Source organism: Polypterus senegalus, chromosome 4 (genome assembly GCF_016835505.1).
Source record: "Polypterus senegalus isolate Bchr_013 chromosome 4, ASM1683550v1, whole genome shotgun sequence".
Taxonomy (NCBI): domain Eukaryota; kingdom Metazoa; phylum Chordata; class Cladistia; order Polypteriformes; family Polypteridae; genus Polypterus; species Polypterus senegalus.
Window position 1 is genome coordinate 116,919,352 of NC_053157.1, and position 22,640 is coordinate 116,941,991.

General features: G+C 35.8%; 1 protein-coding gene across 1 annotated transcript in view; it reads right to left on the bottom strand.

Annotated features, from left to right (window-relative positions):
• Window positions 1-19,122, bottom strand: part of LOC120527613 (probable protein S-acyltransferase 23) — a 51,563-nt gene extending 32,441 nt beyond the window's left edge. Inside the window, exons 1-4 of the mRNA XM_039751215.1 lie at window positions 19,071-19,122; window positions 18,504-18,730; window positions 16,947-17,353; window positions 7,786-7,856 (exon numbers count right to left, since the gene is read on the bottom strand). Of these exons, the coding sequence (XP_039607149.1) occupies window positions 7,786-7,856; window positions 16,947-17,353; window positions 18,504-18,637 (612 nt within the window). The 5' untranslated portion in view covers window positions 18,638-18,730; window positions 19,071-19,122. The remainder of the gene's footprint in view (window positions 1-7,785; window positions 7,857-16,946; window positions 17,354-18,503; window positions 18,731-19,070) is intronic.
• Window positions 19,123-22,640: the final 3,518 nt, after the last annotated feature.

Here is a 22,640-nt window from a genome sequence, read left to right on the forward strand (position 1 = left end):
TGTCGGATACTGAAACAATTAATGTTCTGTCTAATCAATATTTGAATGAATGACTTCAGAAAAGGATGGATCGGATGACTTATAGTCTAGTTCTGTAATTCAATGCACATTAGAGTTCTACATTCTGTATATAAGACTACACAATAGAGTTTAAATCCAAAAATAGCATACACTGATCACTGTAATACTACTGTATGTTTCATATTAGCATTATCATAACTTGTATAATGCTGCATTTACTCTGTGATTTTCTTCTCTTTCTCCAAGGAATCCTAAATGTCCTAGAGGATACCTGCTGTTTCCTGTAAATTTCTACAGCATAGTCTCCAGAGATGATATGGCGTGCAAAAATAAGGCTGCTATCTCCTCCTGGAGGAAATGATTCAAAAGCTGCTTTCACAATTGTACATGCAGTTATGAACATTTAATCAGCTACTTTTATGGAATTAAAGAAGAATATAAATATATCCCTCTCATGAAATAAGACAAGATTAGACAAGAATTAGACAAGATTATCTCTCTCACTGGAAATTGAAGATATAATAATTATGTGCATTAAAACCTAATGGCTCTTAAAAGTAAAAACATAAAAAATTAACCTATTATTACTTATTGTAAAAATTTTTTACTCCACAATCCACATTAAAAAGTAAAATTTTAGACCTTATTAATACTTTTTATACTCTAATTTCCAAACCTTTTACCCTCGAGTGTGTGTTTGTTGGGGAATTGTGCTCGTAGTAAATATTTCTTATTAATGAATACAAAAACTTCAGTTTTAATTGTAATCTATGGATAATTAAAATCCAAAAAGTTTCCCCATATTCCTGAATCTTGGTTAATGTATTTATAAACTGCGACATCAGGCACAATTTCAATTTTAAAACATGAAAAAAATAATGCAAAACTTGCATAAAAAGAAAATGGACACAAAATAGTCCTTGAACTGCCCACCCTCAGAAAATCAGCTGACAACAGCAAATACAATGCCAACTTTGCTGTAAGAGGAGACCAAGGACAAAATCCTGACTTTCTTTATTTAGCTCATAACTTGCCAAAGATACTCTTGCTGCTTCCGCATCTCAGTTTACAAAGAAGAGCCAACTGTTAATGTTTTAATTAGTTTTATGCACTGTAAAATTATATTTATTAAAAAAAGAACAATCCTGTCATTTGTAAAAATAAAAATCTGCTTTGTTAACTTAAAAAATTAATGCCATTTTATGAAAAAATCCAATCCAATATAATAAGCACAAGGACATCTAGACAGCTGAAACAAATGCCAAGAACAATTATATGTATATGCATGTTAATTTGTATTCTGAACAACATTATATTATTATGTATTATTGGCATATGCTACACAGATCATAAAAGCTTGCATGTTTCACTTCAGATTTACAAATCAAAATTAAATTACAACCGTTATAAAGACAAACAAATTCAGGATAAACACTCCTGTTTAAAGTAATATACAAAAAAATGAGTGTATACAAATTTTGCATATACAGTTTTTCTGCTAAAGCTACAAAGCTAAAGAGCTAAGCTACAAAGCTAAAGAGGCATCTGAAAGCCATGATACAAAAATATTTTCAAAGAGTACCTTAATGACTGAAGGACTACAAGTAAATCTTAAAAAAAAAAAAAAAAATCAGAAAATTATGGATTAAAATTCCCTACCTGGCATTAGAAAAGTACAGCACAGTGTGGCTAATATTCTGCTCCTTTATTGCAGTGCACCAGGTTGCTATACATGCAGCAATGGATACAGTACCTATTAAAATCTACTCCTTGGCAGTGGGTCAACAACCACCTCATTATACCCTCTCAGGTGATCCCCACCTATCCTGGACACCATACCAGATAGCTGCTACCTATCCAGAGTCTACCCTTCGCTGCACTCACAAGACAGACTTTAAATTGTCATCTGTGCATTCCAATGTTTATGTGGTACAAATAACTTCAGGGCTTTGTCCTATAAGTATAAATTAGATTTGTTGGATTTGATAATGTGTCATTCTGGTGAAATTGTTTAAAAAATATTGCACATTAACAAATTCACCCTGCTGTTGTCAGAGTTAGGTGAAAATCTGGCTACACTACTTTAAAGTTGCTTATGATGCAGATTACCAGCCCTGTCTTATAACAGAGTAGTCCTACTGTATTGAGGATACAGTAAAAACAAAGAAAAACACAACATATTGCTGGGATGTGCGTTCAAAGAGAATCCTTTGCTGCAATCATAAAGAAACGCTTTTTTTATTCAAATCAAGCAAAAGGCCGAAAAAAAAAAACACAGCAGCACCATGCCAAACTCTAGCTGCAGGCACCATGCAGAAGATTATGGGGACAGGGGGGAGTGAAAGGTAGTGCTACTGAGTGTGTATAAAAAGTGGACAGCTGTGGCAAACTGAAGACACATTCATGAAAGTTTAGAATAGTTTAAGCTAGCATGTGTCAGTAAGAATATAAAAGTAATTTCTCTATAGGTTTTCCTTTCTTAGAGGTTTGATATACAGCAGGTTGGCACTGCCCTGTTTTATAGCTGGTAACCATAACTGTTCAGCATATATGTAAGTTGCACATATTCACCATAAACTATGTAAAGATATTTTTGAACTGCTATATGATCTGTAAAATAGTAGTGACAAAGAAACTTGCATTGTGAAGTGTTTTAGAGACACTGCAAAGTGAACAGGACCATCCTAGAACTGCCACTTCATATAATGTATGACACCACATACATATTTTCCTCTTTTCTTCTCTCCAAAGATTTTTTAGCACAACATTAAGAGTGTGTGTGTGTTTGCCAGTGCCTTTCATAGCAGCAATAGGTGCAAGGAAGGAATTTACGGGATGACACTTAATTGAGAGCTCAAGTACACACCCACAAGGAGTCCATTTAGAACTGCAATTAAACCAATTTAAAAAATTTTGGTCAGATGCAGGACGGAACTCCAGGATGCTGGATCCATGAGGTATCACTACTAGCCTATACACAAAAATGCCTCAGAGAGAATCTTATAACGTGATAAGAAATGAAACCAGCAGCAATTATAAACTTTTTAAAGTTCTGTAACAATGAGCTTGTGAATTGATTTGTCACAGAATCACTCCGTTATGTTTGTTACATTATTTATTGTAAGATTTATGCTTGCATTATTAGCCGATTAAAAGCACTAAAGAGGGTGACTCCTTCTTTGCATTTGTCCACACTTTAAGGCTTCCTGTGTGAATTCATTTCATGGTCATGGTGAATGGTCATTTTTACATTAATACATTATTTTAGAACTCCTTAAAACAGCTTTTGTTGTGCTGATTTCAAGATGTCTTATACAGGTCATCAGACTTTGTTATATCTTAGGTCTGTATACTAATCCTGAATTAGAAAATTTAACTGGGTTGATGTTACCTGTAGTAAACTACGTGCCATTCAAAAATTACATCACATTCAACAATGTACTGTTTAAATATATGACACATCTGCATATGCTACATTTATTACTGTTCAGCTATTATAGTAATAAACATTAGTTTGGCTTTAAAAACCAAAGCAATTACACAAATATTGCATTTGGAAATTTTTATTCAGCAAAGAAATATTCAGTTTTGGCACTCCTGTTAACTGTGTGTCTGCAAGATTTTGTATTTATCTTAACGCAGTCCATGTTGTTTCAACAAATGGACGTTGTGCTTTGAAGCACTGAAACAGTAAGTAAATTTAATTTTGGTTTTTAACATTTTTTGCTAGTGCAGACAAGTCAAAAGTAAAGAGATAGACACTTTATCTGAAAGTGACTTGATTAATACGTATTAAAACTGCTAGTGCCATATACAGTGTATCGTTTCCACACACTTTCCAAAAAACATGCAGCTTAGATTATCTGATGACCCTAAATTAGTACTAAGTGTGTAAATGTGGATGTATGTGAAGTTCTCCCCTGTGACCCCGAACTATATTGGGTGGTTAGAAAATAGATGAATACCTACAGTAGACAGATATCTCTAGATGTGCTCAGTACAAAGAGAGAATAAATGTTAAAGTATTTCCAGACTTGATTTCTGCTGTTTTTGTTAATGCAGTGCTGTAGCATCTCCACTGTGAGCCATTTCCATAAGTAACATTTGCTTATGGTTACCTTTTGCCTATTAGCAGTTACGCGAGTACAGTACAGAGTTTCACTACCAACACTGTATAGCTGTTAAAAAAAAACAAAAAAAAACACATAGGTTCAACTAGGTTTTCAGACTTTTCGAATCAACTCAAGGATCAGTTCTTCTAACATCCCTAATGCCAATATGGCTGAAGTACATATGCATGTGATGCCATCAGAAAATATACAGAGGCCAGGCTGTTAGCATTAGGTGCAGAACAGGAGTCAAACCTGGAGGGTTTGGCCAGTGTATCTTTGGATGCAGGGACACTCAGTCAACTCACATAAACACACTGTTACCACAAAATAAATCTGACTTCATAATAAAATACAGTGGTGTGAAAAACTATTTGCCCCCTTCCTGATTTCTTATTCTTTTGCATGTTTGTCACACAAAATGTTTCTGATCATCAAACACATTTAACCATTAGTCAAATATAACACAAGTAAACACAAAATGCAGTTTTTAAATGATGGTTTTTATTATTTAGGGAGAAAAAAAATCCAAACCTACATGGCCCTGTGTGAAAATGTAATTGCCCCTTGTTAAAAAATAACCTAACTGTGGTGTATCACACCTGAGTTCAATTTCCGTAGCCACCCCCAGGCCCGATTACTGCCACAGGAGCTGCCTGACACAGAGAAGTAGACCAAAAGCACCTCAAAAGCTAGACATCATGCCAAGATCCAAAGAAATTCAGGAACAAATGAGAACAGAAGTAATTGAGATCTATCAGTCTGGTAAAGGTTATAAAGCCATTTCTAAAGCTTTGGGACTCCAGCGAACCATAGTGAGAGCCATTATCCACAAATGGCAAAAACATGGAACAGTGGTGAACCTTCCCAGGAGTGGCCGGCCGACCAAAATTACCCCAAGAGCGCAGAGACGACTCATCCGAAAGGTCACAAAAGACCCCAGGACAACGTCTAAAGAACTGCAGGCCTCACTTGCCTCAATTAAGGTCAGTGTTCACGACTCCACCATAAGAAAGAGACTGGGCAAAAACGGCCTGCATGGCAGATTTCCAAGACGCAAACCACTGTTAAGCAAAAAGAACATTAGGGCTCGTCTCAATTTTGCTAAGAAACATCTCAATGATTGCCAAGACTTTTGGGAAAATACCTTGTGGACTGATGAGACAAAAGTTGAACTTTTGGAAGGCAAATGTCCCGTTACATCTGGCGTAAAAGGAACACAGCATTTCAGAAAAAGAACATCATACCAACAGTAAAATATGGTGGTGGTAGTGTGATGGTCTGGGGTTGTTTTGCTGCTTCAGGACCTGGAAGGCTTGCTGTGATAGATTGAACCATGAATTCTACTGTCTACCAAAAAATCCTGAAGGAGAATGTCTGGCCATCTGTTCGTCAACTCAAGCTGAAGCGATCTTGGGTGCTGCAACAGGACAATGACCCAAAACACACCAGCAAATCCACCTCTGAATGGCTGAAGAAAAACAAAATGAAGACTTTGGAGTGGCCTAGTCAAAGTCCTGACCTGAATCCAATTGAGATGCTATGGCATGACCTTAAAAAGGCGGTTCATGCTAGAAAACCCTCAAATAAAGCTGAATTATAACAATTCTGCAAAGATGAGTGGGCCAAAATTCCTCCAGAGCGCTGTAAAAGACTCGTTGCAAGTTATCGCAAACGCTTGATTGCAGTTATTGCTGCTAAGGGTGGCCCAACCAGTTATTAGGTTCAGGGGGCAATTACTTTTTCACACAGGGCCATGTAGGTTTGGATTTTTTTTCTCCCTAAATAATAAAAACCATCACTTAAAAACTGCATTTTGTGGTTACTTGTGTTATATTTGACTAATGGTTAAATGTGTTTGATGATCAGAAACATTTTGTGTGACAAACATGCAAAAGAATAAGAAATCAGGAAGAGGGCAAATAGTTTTTCACACCACTGTATGTATAAAACAAACAACAAAAGCAACTTTATATACAGATTTGGGTTTCTGTGCTGGGCACAATGTCCTTGCTGAATCTTTCTACCTATACCTAGATGAAAAATATGAAGCAGCAAAAAAAGAAAGAAAGAAAAGGTACACACATAGAAGATGTTACCAGTAGCAAAAATGCAACACATTTGTGAAATAACTCAATCTTGGTTGTGAAGTAATGTAACAAAAAAAAAGTTTGCAACACTGGCATATTGACATTTGTACATATTTAATTATTACTAATATTATATGCAATGTTTTTATTAACCCCCGCTTGTGTTGTAAAAGGAAAAACTGTTTAATCTAGAAGAATACTTGCCCTTTGCCCTTGATAATTTACATTTGTTATTTATTTGTTTTCCATAGCACAGTCCCTGTTCAAAATTGCATGCAACATTTAAGCACATGACACCAAACCTTTTCTCTATGGTCTGAACTATACACAAAAGTCAAAATAAGTTCCTTTCAGGCAACTGTAGGAATGATGCAAACATGGTTAAGTAAACTGCAAAGTTATTAAACAACAGTGTAAGAAAAAGCTATAGGTGTTTTGGCCTCCTATTAACAGACAGTATATTATTCTATTAAACCTTATTCTAAGATGCCCCATTTGCAGAAGGTTCCTCTTTTAGGAACAAACTCTGTATAACAGCTTTTTCATTGATGACACTGATACGTACCTGGAAAATGGCTTATAATTCTAAATACAGTATGTTAAATTCGGTCTATTTTATCATACAAATACATAAAGAGGTGTTGGTGCTGTGGTTAGTTCTAGAACGCTCTCAAATTGCATTGTGGGTTATTTTCTTTGCAAAGTTTACACTTTCTTGTAGTGTATGTGAATGTCTGTGTGGGCTTTCTTTGTTTATTTTGATTTTGTCACCCATTATAAAAATATATACGGTAGGCTCACTGCTTAAGTAAGCAGAGACCCCCCGACCAACTATTTAAACAAACAGCTTTTAGAAATGTTGAAAATTAGGAAGAATCATGTCCTTCACTCATGGTTTTCTATTCTAAGGTTTTAAATGAAAACTTCACAAACAGTTAAATATACTCAGAACAATTAGTCCTCACCAGAACAGCATAGTATTTGCCTTGCAAATTGGAAAAGTAGCTGTACAAGTTAATATACGAGCACAAACACAATTTTAAACTGATATGAAGCAACTATTGCTTGATAAAACTTTCCAGGAAAGCAGAACACAAAAAATATTTTGAAACCTTATTCATTAGAATTTCAGAAGATTAGCATATTGTTTGCACTTTCAGCTTTATGACAATTCCAAAAAGCATAAGCGTAATTTCAAGAACATTTACTACATGATTTTAAGTCTTGGAGTGTATTAGAGAATTTAGCTGAAAATACAACAAAAGGGCACATTCAGTATTTAACTGATTGAGCAAAAATGTAAACATTTTTGGCTATGTATATGATGCAGTTTCTGTCGTTCTGCTGTGCTGGATATGGATGATGCTTTCAAACAGCACCTTCTATTCTATGTGGAATGACTGACATGTCACAGCACATTGCATGGTGGGTCGTGGCTGCCATTTCTACTAGACTGTACTGGTTGGTCTACATCTAGAAATGAATAGTTGCAACATACTGCCTGAAACTGCAGTGCTTCTATTAAAGTGAAGAATCTAGGCGTAAAGTAACGCTAGTGAACTTACCTGCCCAACAATGTCAGCTTGCTGTGGACTGAAACCTGAGTAGATCAGCAAACGTGTTAGTTCACAGTAACCTTTGAGGGGAAAGAAAAGACCATAAAGTAAATTTAACATTATACATTGTAAATTATCTTTAGATACTTTCACAGGAGATCCAAGAGCCAGAATAAAATAATTATAGATAGCCTAAAGACAAAGAAAGAGAGGATTTTATTATCAAAATAACAAAAGATGTTTCAAAAAGGTTTCACACAGGGAGAGGAAAATTAAACCCACACACATACATCGTGATGCTATCACTAATAAAACTGGTGTGCACCATGCTCAGTAATAAATGGATTGTGGTCTAAATAGCAATTATTTTATAGTCAATATCCTAGAAAACTGTATGAAAAATGAAGGCTATAAAAATATTAAACAAGGGAAACTAAGCGGACCACACAAAGTATACCTAGGGATAGTAATGAAGCTATATTGCAGTTAGTGGACTATCAATTTTGCAAGTTTTATCATTTTTACTTTTAATTCTGTTAAAAGTGTGCATTGTTATATGACTAATTTATCCTGATTTTGCAGTAAGTGCAGTGTATAACACTACCTCACAAACCTATTTAACATTTTAATAAATGACAATGTTAAAATACTACAAAGCATGATTTCTGACTTCTCACAAATATTTTTGTGGATTACTGCAAGAATGGTGTTAAAGTAACAGTTAATACACACTAAAAGGGTTGTAATTTACTGGAAGCACAACTTCAGCATTCTTTAATATTTCTGACTACTTCTATAGCGCAACTTATAAATGATGTACATACACTAGTTTCAATCATGACTGACATTACCATTCACACTACTACAGCTGAAACATTTCAGACCTAAAATTTTGCCTGATCAGTTTAAAGGTTATTAATGATCAGAATCAGAGACATTATGGTTATATTCCTTATTTACAATCATGAAATACTCTTCTGAAACAGCAGTGAGAATGATTGCAGCAGCATACTCTGCAGATATGAAAAGATTTTCATACTATTATACCATAAAAGTTTTACCACTGCCCACAAATGCAAAAAACACTTCAGCAAAGATGTTTCCTTGATTTCTACATCATTTAAAAGAAAAAGATTAAATAAGATGTAATCACAAGTTAAAGTTCATTGACACAAATTCATCATTTCCACTAACTGAAAAAACTATACTATACATTTTGTAAAAAAAAAAAAGTTTCCCTACATTATACTGTTAAATTTGATGGCTGCCAAGCATGGACAGCCTGCTTTAAATATCCCATAGATTTTCTATGATATTCAAGTCAGGGGACTGTGACGGCCATTCCAGAAAATTGTACTTCTCTCTCTGCATGAATGCCTTTGCAGATTTTGAACTGTGTTTTGGGTAATTGTCTTGTTGGAATATCCAACACCTGCGTAACTTTAACTTTGTGACTGATGCTTGAACATTATCCTGAAGAATTTGTTGATATTGGGTTCAATTCATCTGACCTTGACTTTAACAAGGGCTCCAGTCCCTTAACTAGCCACACAGCCCCACAGCATGATGGAACCGCCACCAAATTTGACAGTAGGTAGCAGGTGTTTTTCTTGTAATGTGGTGTTCTTCCACCATGCAAAGTGCTTTTTGTTATGACCAAATAACTCAATTTTTGTCTCATCAGTCCAAAGCACTTTGTTCCAAAATGAATCTGGCTTGTCTAAATGAACATTTGCATACAACAAGCGACTCTGTTTGTGGCGTGAGTGCACCCTGCCATACAGATGTTCTTAGTGCAAATTGAGCTGAATTGTAGAACGATGTATAGATATACCATCTGCAGCAAGATGTCCTTGCAGGTCTTTGGAGGTGATCTGTGGGTTGTCTGTAACCATTCTGACAGTCCTGCACATATGCCCCTCCTGTATTTTTCTTGGCCTGCCAGACCTGGGTTTACCAGCAACTGTGCCTGTCGCCGTCCATTTCCTGATTACATTCCTTACAGTTGAAACTGACAGGTTAAACCTCTGAGATAGCTTTTTGTAGCCTTCCCCTAAACCATGATACTGGACAATCTTTCTTTTCAGATCTTTTGAGAGTTGCTTTGAGGATCCTATGCTGTCACTCTTCAGAGAAGAGTCAAAGGGAAGCACAACTTGCAACTGACCACCTTAAATACCTTTTTGCATGATTGGACACACCAGCCTATGAAGTTCAAGGCTTAACAAGTTAATCCAACCAATTTGGGGTTGCAAGTAATCAGTATTGAGCAGTTACATGCATTCAAATCAGCAAAATTGCAATGGTATCCAAATTTTTGCACAGCCAGTTTTCACATTTAATTTAATTTCATACAACTAAATATTGCTTCACTAAAAATCTTTGTTAAGAAAACACCCCAGTACTCAGATCCATCCATTTTCCAACCCGCTGAATCCGAACACAGGGTCACAGGGGCCTGCTGGAGCCAATCCCAGCCAACACAGGGCACAAGGCAGGAACCAATCACGGGCAGGATGCCAACCCACCGCAGGACACACACAAACACACCCAGCACACACTAGGGCCAATTTAGAATCGCCAATCCACCTGACCTGCATGTCTTTGGACTGTGGGAGGAAACCGGAGCGCCCGGAGGAAACCCATGCAGACACGAGAAGAACATGCAAACTCCACGCAGGGAGGACCTGGGAAGTGAACCCGGGTCTCCTAACTGCGAGGCAGCACCGCTACCACTGCGGCACCATGCCGCCCCAGTACTCAGATGTGCCTAGGAAATGAAAGACATACCACTGTTATCTTTTTTTGTTGAAAGTAGAGTGACTGTATAACAGATATTCTGCAGCCCTAAATATACTGATATTGCATTTTAAGATTTATATTTCATAATATTCATGTATTTTTAAGAAATAAATATATATATTAATCACTGGGAACTGAGTTTCAAAAAAAAAAAAAAAACAACACACACACACAACAACCAACATGCAATTATAAAATTAATACATGAATCATGAAGTAAATAAACACTCAATCACAAAATTAATGTAGAATTACACTACTTGAGCAAGTTCAACCTGAATTTGAATGCCTTTCTAAAAGGCAAGTTGAAAAAGACGGCAATATGAAAATAAGGCCAATGTATTAATTCTCAAATTGGCATAGCATATTAGAGACAGATGTGTCAGTTAATAATAGACAATTGAAACAACTATTAACTTTGAATGTATTGCTGAAAACTGATTTAATTGAAATACATTTTAAATGGGCACACATTAAAACTTGCGTTAAAACCCTGCAAATACTATTCTCATTTGCTAATCAGTTGTTCATCACCATCAATGACTTGACAGATTATACTCTACACAAGTGATTTTCATCTGGTGCGCTGTGGAAATAGCAGTGTAGTGCCCCTGGGCCCCGAACCTGAGAGGTTCATGCTCCTCAGGTGGTAGAAACTTGTTTGAGGAGGACAGGAGAAGAGGACATTAAAAGAGTTCAATTGTCGCCATTTTGCATACAAAGCACATAAGGGTGCACTTTAGTAACCAGAAGACATGTTGGAAGTTCATCGGCCAGGGTGCATGTTCGCCAGCAACTCTCGCACAGCTGAGGGACAGTGGGCATATGAGCTGCCTCTGACCCTGGGTCAGTGGAGTGAGGCAGAGAGAGCCTGTATGAGCAGACAAAAGGGTGAGGCAAGAAAATTCATCCAAAGTGCTCACTAAGTGCTGTGTCTGCAAATGGCAATCTCCAAGCCACTTTTTTTGGCACTCCCTGTCCTGCCTCTTCAGATAGTTTAACATCTCTAAGAGATGTGATCCTTTTTTGTTTGGTAGAATCGTGGTGTGCCAAGGGATTTTTGGTGTTACAAAAAGTATGCCAACACAGAATAAATGTTGGAAAACACTGCTCTAAGTATACCTTTGCTCCTGGCATGCTAAAAAATGTCTCTGTAGCTGCTATTTCGCTTAAAAACTGACACCATGCATTACCGTGAATGGTTTTGTTGCATTCTTTGCATAAATTAGAGAAGATGCTGCAAACTGGAATAATGAGTATGGATAATCATTACACTTCTGTTTCATTGAATTTTGTCGTTATATTAGGGCAGTCAGCACTGCAAACTACTTGGCAGATTTATTTTGGTTTTTGTGCCACTCAAAGATAACTTATTTAGCACTTATAAGACATGACATTGATTCAATCCTCTTTCAGAAACATGAAATGGAAAAAAGAGCATAATTTTTACTGTCACAACTTCTCTCTATTATAGGATTGCCATAAACTCCCCCTCTCCACCCCATTTCCTCCTACACCTATGTCAGTATGCATAAATCAAGAAAATAAAATGTATTGCTTGTCAACTGCATAATACGAAATGTTAAACATTTGAATGAAAATTTTATTTCATAAAATATTTCAAAGTAGTATATAAATACATTAGGGTTCATCAAGTGTATGCACTTTAGTTTCCCCTTGCGGGGATCGAACCTTGGATGTTAGCTCCAGGGGCAAAGCCTCAGACATTGAGCCAAGGTGGCTGGGTTGCACACACACACACAAACACACATATATTACAGATAATTTTTCTGCATCACATTAAATATGTCAAAATTGCACAGCAGCCTATTACTGTAATTACAAAGTGTACATTACTTTGTCATCCAAGAAAAGTGTAACAAAGCATATAACAGTTGTAGTATTTTTCAAACATACTCAGAGAGATAGAAGTATGCTTGAATATATTTTCCATCCATCCATCCATCCATTATCCAACCTGCTGAATCCGAACACAGGGTCACGGGGGTCTGCTGGAGCCAATCCCAGCCAACACAGGGCACAAGGTAGGAACTAATCCTGGGCAGGGTGCCAACCCACCACAGTGAATAGATTTTATCAATGTAAATACTACTTAAAACAAAACGAGCTCACAAAATTTCACATTCTATCTGTTGTATGAAAAGGCTGCACTAAGAGAACATCCTATGGAACACAGCAGAGGAATAAAGATTCACATCCAAGCTGATTATACTGCATTGCTTAAAATATCATTTACAATCATATGCCATCATGGATTTTCACCCATCCCCCCACTTTATGATAGTAGGTTCTCTTTAAAGAATAAAGTTATAATTTCCTTTATATAAAAAAGGAGTATTTTTAAAATGTTACAGCAATGTATACTTTATACCTACAGAGTATTTATTACCTTAATACTTAACAACTATATCTGCCTTCGAACTGAAGGACATAATTTGAAACACCTCTGAATACCTCAGCTTTACTTTTCAAAAGTTATACCCACCTAAACTAAAAATAGCTTTCTATTAAACAAACTATTTTAACCTCATTTAATTATGTGCTATAAAGTTTTTAATCTTAATGCAGGAACTTTTTAAAAAAACCATATATAAAATATATGAGTAAGGGAAAAAGTTCAACACTTGTTGTTTGACTGAAATTTCAATATTCGTTAATAAAATAACAAATGAGAATAGGAAAACAACACAAACAGGAAAGCAATAACAAATATGAAAATAAATAACAGTTATCCTGCAGTCCATCTGTACCATGTGTGAACCACTTAATGCCTTTGGCATATATAACCAGAGGGCCTTCAAATCTGCAGTTGTGGGATATTACCTCACTCCTGCAAAAAAAAAAGCTGATGATGTTGCTAGCAGTGTCTCTTGATATTATAATCCAGGTCATCCCAAAGGTGTTCTTTGAAGTTAAAGTCAGGTCAAGGCAATATCTGTACACCAGCATTTCTCTGGACAGTTGTGAACATAGTATCTGTGTGTGGCCTAGTATCACCCCGCTATTGAGATATGCAGAAGGTCTTAGCTGAATGCAAGGCCTCTGAAAGGTAGTATTGCCCTAAGGGAAGCAGCACAGAGTCTGCCTTTAACTGTCCTGCCATTAATGCAACAACAGTATAGGTGGCAGATCTGAAATTTCTTTGTGGTAGACTACACTGTCTCAATCCCAACTAAATGTGGCCTTTGAATCAACGCCTTTTAAAAGATGACATTATAATGCAGTTACACTTGCATGTCATTGGGTGAATGGGCAACTAACTAGCTTGTGTGTTATTTGCAGTGCCTCACTGTATAAGCTAAACTGTTGATCTGAAGGGTAAAACAAATGACAACTTTTTGTTAAAACACACATTTCTTGTTCAAGACAATGCTGGAACTTAATTTTATATGTGGAGGAAAAGAAAAAAGGTCACTTTCCAGCTTTTACATGAATTAGGACAGTCATAACAGTCAATATATATAACTATATATAGTAATATACCTATTTTGTTTCTCTCTCCTGGTTAACATGCAAATTATTTAGTGGAAATAAAACTCCATAAGTCCTAATTTAAATGACCTTCATAAGATGGATGCCTACCATAGTGAACTGCCAATGTTTTGCCATTATACTGTAATTATATGAATCTTTTAAAAGTACTACTGTATAATTGTAAGAGGTGATACATCTCAAATTGGTATTTATAATTTATTACAGATGAGAGCTGAAAAAATTAAAGCCATTTCATTAACTAAATAAAAGTTTCATATATTTATTCATTCCCTGAAGCTTAACATGTGATAGTTTCTGCTTCATGTTAACATTAGCTCAAATTCTGATGGACTTTTCCTAATGGGTTAGAGTAGGATATTCTATGTGGTTCTATCTCTAGGGAGGCTATAATAACATTGTAATGGAAAATGATATTACCCTGTAGATGCACATACATTTCCTGCCAACTGAATGTCTATTGATCTGTTTACATTCATGTCCATATGTCCTCAATGTTAAAAAGCAGTGGCTCCAAGATTCTTTGGACCATAGCTTTTCCTGTACTTGTTTGCCTGTATAATTTTTGATGACTGAGTGTATCAGCAGCAAAACTCACACCTTAAGTTTACAATATTTTGTTAAAACTGAAGTCTATTAACAACAGAAGCAAATAAAAGTATTTTAAAAAAATACAAAGATATCTGTGTAGCTTATTAAGGACAGAAAAACACACCTCTTGATGAAAAAAGGATAATGCCACTTTAGACCACGGATATTGTTTTTCCACATTTTAAACCTTAAGTAATTTGGCAATGCCATTTTTGTTAAATATGTTTTCCCCTTTTTTGTAGATGGTTTACTCCAGGAAAGGCATGCAATCATATGGGCTTCTAGAAATAAGCTGCTTTGGTATCCATATCTGGACGTGAAACTAGTTAGACGTAATATATCTCACCCATAACTAAGAATGAGTTGTACTCTTGAAAATGGATGAATAAGATAGAATTTTCTAATGACTTTAATCATGTCTATAACAGTAAAGAATATTTAAAAAAAAAATCATATTTTCTTTGCAGAATATTAGAAAATAAAAAGAATGTAACGCTTGCACAACATTGTTGGGTTATACAAGTGAAATTGGCACTCTCGGTTGCTTCACAACTAATTACACCCTACAGGGAACAGAAGCTTTCCGTCTATTGTGAACTGATGCTGCCACTTTTGTCTTGTGTTATGCTACCTGTCCTTTGAAGAAAACTAAATTACTAATCTCCAGAAAGGCAAGGTTATAGTGAAAAGATGTGCTCCTTACAGTTTAGTGTATGGCTGTTTAAGGAATCCTATATTATAAACTTTACATATATATCATATATATCAGCGCTTTGGTCAGTTGTAATGCTGTGTTTTTAAGCGCTCAACAAATAAATATGGTATGGTATGGTATGGTATCATTTATTACTAAAAAGCAGTCTTTCTCCAAACAAGTTTAACATATATTCTTAATTATTTATATTTAGTACAGCACATTTGACCTAATGTACCGTCAATTCTATATTTTATGATATAGTAGTACAAACCTGAGGAATCAAACTCAAGGGCACTATAAAAGGGCATGATGGATTTAGGTTTTTACTATAAGTAAATAACTGGTCTGTTACCTCTCTTTTAAAAGTATGTTACCAACCTTCTGCAGCAACTTTCTGAAGAAGACTTCACCAATAAATTCTGACTGCATAGAATGCCCATACAGTAGTGATGAAAGAAGGACAACCAGGAAACAGATTTGCCAGATTTTTTGAGAGACTAAGCATTTACTTTATTTTCCTGTCCTGCACTGTATAATCTGTACATTTGACCTTGATTACTGTGAGGAATATGTATTACTTACAATCCCAACATGTCATTTACTCAATTGTAATTTATGCAACATTCTTAGCCAGGATATTTTCAATAACAATAAATAAAATTTCATTTGCAAGCATGTGCTTCGTTGAGGATGGTACAGTTGCAAGATAGTTAGCATTATTATCTCACAGAACCATGAGTTTCATTCTATTCTCAATCAAGTCTTTTTTATGTGTATACTGAGCATATTCTTCTAGTGTCTGTGTGATCTATACAAGTTTTCTTATACATCCCAGTGATTTACATATTAGGTTTAATCTGGAACTCTCCAGTCTCCCAGGATAACTGACCAGGTATACATGCAAGTGAACAAGTGTGTCCTCCGGTGGACCAATCATGTCCTTTATGGGGTTTTTGCTTGCCTTGCACCCATTGCTACCAGGATAGGCTATAAATGTAATGGAAAAGTGGGATTGTAAAAAGATATATTTTCTTCCCAGAATCTCTCAACTTGGATTCCATCCATGTTACACTGACTAGCAAAAAGAACAGTTGTAATAATAATAATACATTTATATAGCACCTTTCCTATGCTCAAGATGCTTCACAGAGTCTCATATGTACAATCCATATTAAACAAATAAAAAGCTCAACACAAAAATATACCAAGTACATTTATAAACATGCAAACTCAAAACAAGAATTTTAAAATATCAATATAACTAGCTACACCAACGGACAGCACACTGTTTCATTAGTATGTTAATCAACCGCAGGAAAAAGTTATGAAATATTCAAAAATGGACAAAAGAAAAAATAACCTAGAATATTTCCACACCACAACTTTTTAATGAGAAGAGCAACATTCAATCTCACCTGAAATCTTAAAGCACTGAAAAAACATACTGTAACTGGAATAACACTGATACTTAAGTATATTTAGAATTAAACTACAAAAATGACAATGATGGAAATAAACTATTGGAACAGCTTACAAGAGTTACCACATAGTCATAACTTCAACTTACCTTTAAAGGCTGCCCAGTGTAGTGCATTGTCACCTTCATTGTCACAACTGTACAACTGAGCTCCCTTTCCAATGAGATAGCAGCAAAGTTCAGTGTGTCCATATTGGGAAGCTAGTATCAATGGAGTACACCCTCTTTTATCTGTTACATCAAGGGATACCCCGGTCTCATGCAACAAATCCACAACAGAAATGTGCCCATTCACTGCTGCCCAGTGGATGGGTCTTTGCAAATATTCAGAATTACTTTGGCGATTCACATCAACGTTACAGTTTATGAAGTACTTGATGAGTTCAACAGACCCAATGAGGGCTGCCCAATGAACTGGAGTGTGTCCTTTGTTATCAAACAGTCTCAAAACCGTGGTTCCCTCAGCTTCAACTATTTTCCAACATGCGTTGAGATTCCTAAGTGCAATAAACCAAAAACAAAGTTAGCAAACTGATTTGAACATTTAGTAGGGTGTTAAAAATTAAGCATAACAGAAGATTAAACCAGTAAATGTCATACTTTAAACACAGAACTGCATCCTGCAATAATCAACTTTTTAGTGTAACTACCTATCACTAGTTCCCAAACTCATTGATTTAAAACCCTTTGAACTTGGCTTTGACACTGAACAGTTCATCATTTTCTTTTTAGTACTGTACATACAGTTCACAAAGAGTTATACAGTAGGTGCTATATATAAGATAGCAATTATAATTATAAGATAATTATAATACATAAGATAACAATTACTGAATCAATGAAAAAAGAGAATTTCTCAACTACTAAAAAGAAATAAAAAGAAATGTAACTGCTAAAGTTGATTTTGTTATTAAATAATGTAGAAAATGTTCATTAAAATTTCAACATGAATAAACAAAGCATAGTGTTAAGACCCAAAAATTAAAAATCGATCTACTCATTTAGCTGCACCAAGCATCAAACTGCTAATAAAAGATGGTATTACATATTCATATGCACGTATATAGAATTCAAATAATAAACACTGCTACACTCAAGAATCTTAGACAAATTAGAAACAACTGATAAATCAAAAAATCATTATGGAAATGTTGAAGTAAATGTTATGGAACTGAACTTAAAGCAGTGAAAAGAGTCTGCCAACAATGAATCTTTAACACAATTAAAAAGAAACGGATACTTTGATATATTCCTTAATCGTGCTGCGAAATTATCTAAACTGATAAATTGTCTCGGTGTTAGAATATACTTAGACTGGATCGCAATATCCATAACGTTTACTCCCGATAAAATAAACGCTCGTTTTCTTTTTCTTCTGTTTCAGCTGTATTGTTACTGATGATTATTTTTCATTCATTTTTTGCATGACTTACTAATTATAGTTAACTCCTGAGAATTTGGTTAAGTTTATGCCACAAATGGGTAATTAATCATTAACAGAGGTTAAATAGGATACAACTACTTGAAACCCACACAGAAAACCTATTAATACTTAAGTATGCAAGTTTAAACAGGGACTTTTTTAACACTGCCTACTGTTTGAGAGCAGGGCTTACTCCTAAACAACGCAGAAATCCTTAAACTTACCCAGTTTTCGCAGCCTGGAATATGTCCACTTCATTCTCCACTTCAGATGGCGCTTGTGACATGTGTCCTTTTTCACTAAACTCCTTGTGTTGACCTGCTGTGTTAAAGGCAGGGGGCTGGGGTGCAGGGACCATTCTGTTTTCTTATTTTACACACCCGCACCTGCACGACGTTAATCTGTGCACCGGCTTTTGTTTGTCCAGATTTCATTAGCAACGCCCGTCCTTCTAAATAAAGGGTGAAGTTTTAACCAAAAATTTCAGCGCTGGAACAAATTATAAAATGGATAAACACATAAAATAATACAAAAATAGAGCTGACGATGAAACACCAATCGCCCATAAATAAATTACGATCTGTAAACCAAAACTTGCGCAAATACTTAATAGCTGAAAGACGAGAAAAAGCTTAAATTAAACATGACTTTTCGCTTGACAAACAGATATTGTACCTAAACTCTGTAAGTAGTATTTTCAAAGTGACAATTCAACGCTAATAGCTATCATTTAATAGGTTACAATAATAGTGCCCAACTTGGGATAACACCGCATCTATATAAAACTATACCTTTCAAACCGCAGCTGTCATGTACCAGTTTCAGAGAACGCGGCGCTCGAGACACATCCCGCGGGAGTGCTGACGTCCTTACGCATGCACGTGCCCACGCCCGCTGCTGCAACTTCTTGCAATCGCAGCTGAAGTCAAGAAATAATCTTGCCGATGGTTATTCACCGGTGTTTCACCTACCTGCTGTCTTCAGGACATCATATACACAGCTCTTTCTGCTGGCCAGAGTAATGTTCTACCTCTACAGTATGTATTACGTGGACATAACATGTATGTTGTTGACGCTCCCGGTTCGCCACCTCCCACCATCAGAACCTCTGTGTTTTTTCTCTTAACGGTGCATTCTTTATGGAGTTTGAACGTTTCCAGACGTTTTCTAAGAACGTGAAATTACTTTTATAGGCCAACAGCATACTGTTTTGTTAATTAATTACTCTAAACTGGGTCATCTTTTGTTTCTGTAGGCAATGCTGTGGATAATCCTTTAGTACAGGGGTCGAATTCGTATTGAATGCCATGAGTCGTGACAGAAAGATGTGTGCAGCCTTGTCCTCATATGCCACATATTTGACTGGATTTAATTTTATTTTAAACTTAGTCATGATTATATATTAATGCTTACATCACTGTTGTGCAGTGATTGGAGCTACTGCTTCTCAGTTCAAGGAAACCGGGTGAAAATCTCAGCCCCTTCACTTTCTGTTTAGAATTCTCCTCATATCTCCGATTTTACTCTATCATCCTGGTGACCATATGACTCTTTTCTCTTTAAATATAACAACTACTTTTTGGGCCATTATTGTTTAATTAGCAGTGTAGATAGATTGAACTTTACTTGACACCAGGGAGAAATCTGGCTTTTTACAGAAGCTCTTTGTATATATATTTATCTAATTTATTTACATACCCTATGGTATGAACACACACCAGAAAGACTAAAAAGGAATAAAATGAATAAGAGAAAAATCCTGACTTGGCAGATACAGTCCCAGTGAAGCATTATACATGAATATTGCTGTTGATCTAAAGGAGCCCCAGTAGTGTTTCCTGATGCATATATGCTGAATAATGTTTGCTGAAAGTACTCAGTGTTTGTGTTTCAGAGAGAGGATATGCACCTTTGTTTATAATGGCACTCAGTTTGGTTTTAATTCTCTACTTTGCTACTACCACCAGGGGATCCAGAATACATCCCATAACTGAGTCTGCTCTTTTAATTTGTTTTTTGATTTGAAGGGCCTCTCTTGAAGTGATGTTACCAGCCCAGCACAGACATTTCCACTGCCCATCACATAACTGTGAAGGATGTCATTGCCCACATTAAAGGAGCACAGTCATTAAAGGTGCACAAAAATAGTTATGCATTTCCTATATAGTTCCTCAGTGTTATGAGAGTAGTCCAACCTGTAATTGATTTGACCCCCAATTACTTGTATGAGTGCACCACCTCTACATTACAGCCACTCCATGAATAGTGACTGGACATGCCATTAGGAGTGGTAGTAGTCAATAAGTAGTTCCTTGCTTTTGCTGATGTTAAGTTGCAAACAATACTTTCTACACCAAGAATCAAAGTTCTCCACCTAATTCCTATATTCTGCCTCTTCCCCTTTATCAATATACCCCACAAGTGCCTAATCATCTATGAATTTCAGAAAACTGATATAACCTGGTGTTCTATTTATAGTCTGAGGTATACAGAGTGAAGGGAAAATAAGTCAGGGCTGTTCATTTGTGGTTCTCCAGTGTTGTTCACATCTCTATCAAAAACACAGTTCTTGAGTCTCATAAACTGCAGTCTGTCCGATAGATAGTCCATTATCCAGGACACCATAGGCTCATCCACCAGCATATCTCTGAATTTGGCCATTAACAGAGATGAGAGGATGACCTTGAAGGCACTGGAGTAATTGAAAAACATAATCCTCTCATTGCTGCCAGCTTTGTCCAACTGAGAATAAGCATTGTGGAGCAGACAGATAATGGAATCCTCTAGTTTGGTTTAATTGAGATGGTATATTGCTGACTTTAAATCGGCCCGGTGTGAGTGAGATTTCTCTCATGATAGACATTTCTCCATCCAGGTTTAGTGCCTGCCCTGCATCTGGTCCTGTCAGAATAAACTCCATGACCCTGAAATGTTTTAAAAAGGTTTAACAATGGATGGACTAGAATACATTTCACACAGTATTACAATTAAATGCATAAACCTGTTTTTTGCTTCCATGAGTCTACACAAAGGAATAAGTGTACATTTCAATATTTCAGTAAGTAAGGTTCACGAGAAGGTGTTTAAGAAATCCACAACACTGTTTCTGGCATATAAGCAGTGAGGTGCTCTATGTTTATTTAAGCTAAAAATTAAGTAAGAATATTGCTGTGTTTAATATATGAAAACCAGCAAAGTTATTCCAGCTAAAAGGTTTTAACTGTGTAGTGGCTAAGGACTGTGCTGAAGTATCAATCCCAGTCATACCTAAAGGGGTACAGAATTATCTTTGTTACTAGACTGCATTGTGGCACTGACCTGTTTGTGGGTCTGATGAGTCACCCAATTACACTGCAAGCCTTCCGACCTGTAGGTAAGTGTACTCCTGTGTCTCCTGCAGCTAAAGAAGATTTTCTTTTCAACTACTATATTTATCATTATCACTTAGCTAGGATTTTAGCAGTTATCCACTATTCTGTTAAATATTTATTGTGATTCCTAGTCCCATATTGTTGATTTTCACTGCTTGCAAATTTGTATTTATGTATATAGTATTCCTTGAATTGGGTGTGTTTTATTTAAGTCAGTAGTGTTGACAATGTTGATCAAATTCAGCTGGGTGTGTTTTGGGTTTTTGATCTTAGAGTTTCATTTTAATGGGTCATTGAATCCTGCATCTGGCTACCAAGTAAAAGGAGAAATGTTTTTAGTTAATACAGTAAGTTCTGAGTAAGGTGGCATAGCGAAATGAGCTTTCTCATAATATCCAATATATGGCTAAATTTCCTAAGACTTAATTTTAAATACTGTATGTTCAAAATTTGAAAACCTTTAGCTTAAGAAATAAATGTAAAGTTCATAATGCATAAACAACACACGATAGCATTGTGGTAAATATGGTAATATGCTATTTTTTTACTTTTTCATTCGTCTCAATGAAATTAATTAAAAAAAGTGTAGTACATAAAAAAACTGAACGTTATAGACACAGTTTGCATAAATAAGTAAATAAACTGAACTGTCATTTAACAAGCTTTTTAACAGGAAAAACCTGTTTGAAATAGAATGGAACAAAAGTTGCACAATCATTGCGAAGCAACCCATTGTCCTTCGCAACTGATATTGTAACTTCTAACCATGGTTACCTGTATACATACTGAAGTTGGTCTCCACATGAAGTGAACATGCTCCTTGATACATTCAAATACCTTATAGTGGACAAAGAGAAGATATAAGGTTTCAGCATTATAATTGAGTTATACAGTATGTTACATATTATACTGAAAGGTAAACCTTAACTGGGCCTGTTGATTCAGGAATAGCAGCATAATGATCACTTCACTTCACAATCTTTGTCTTCA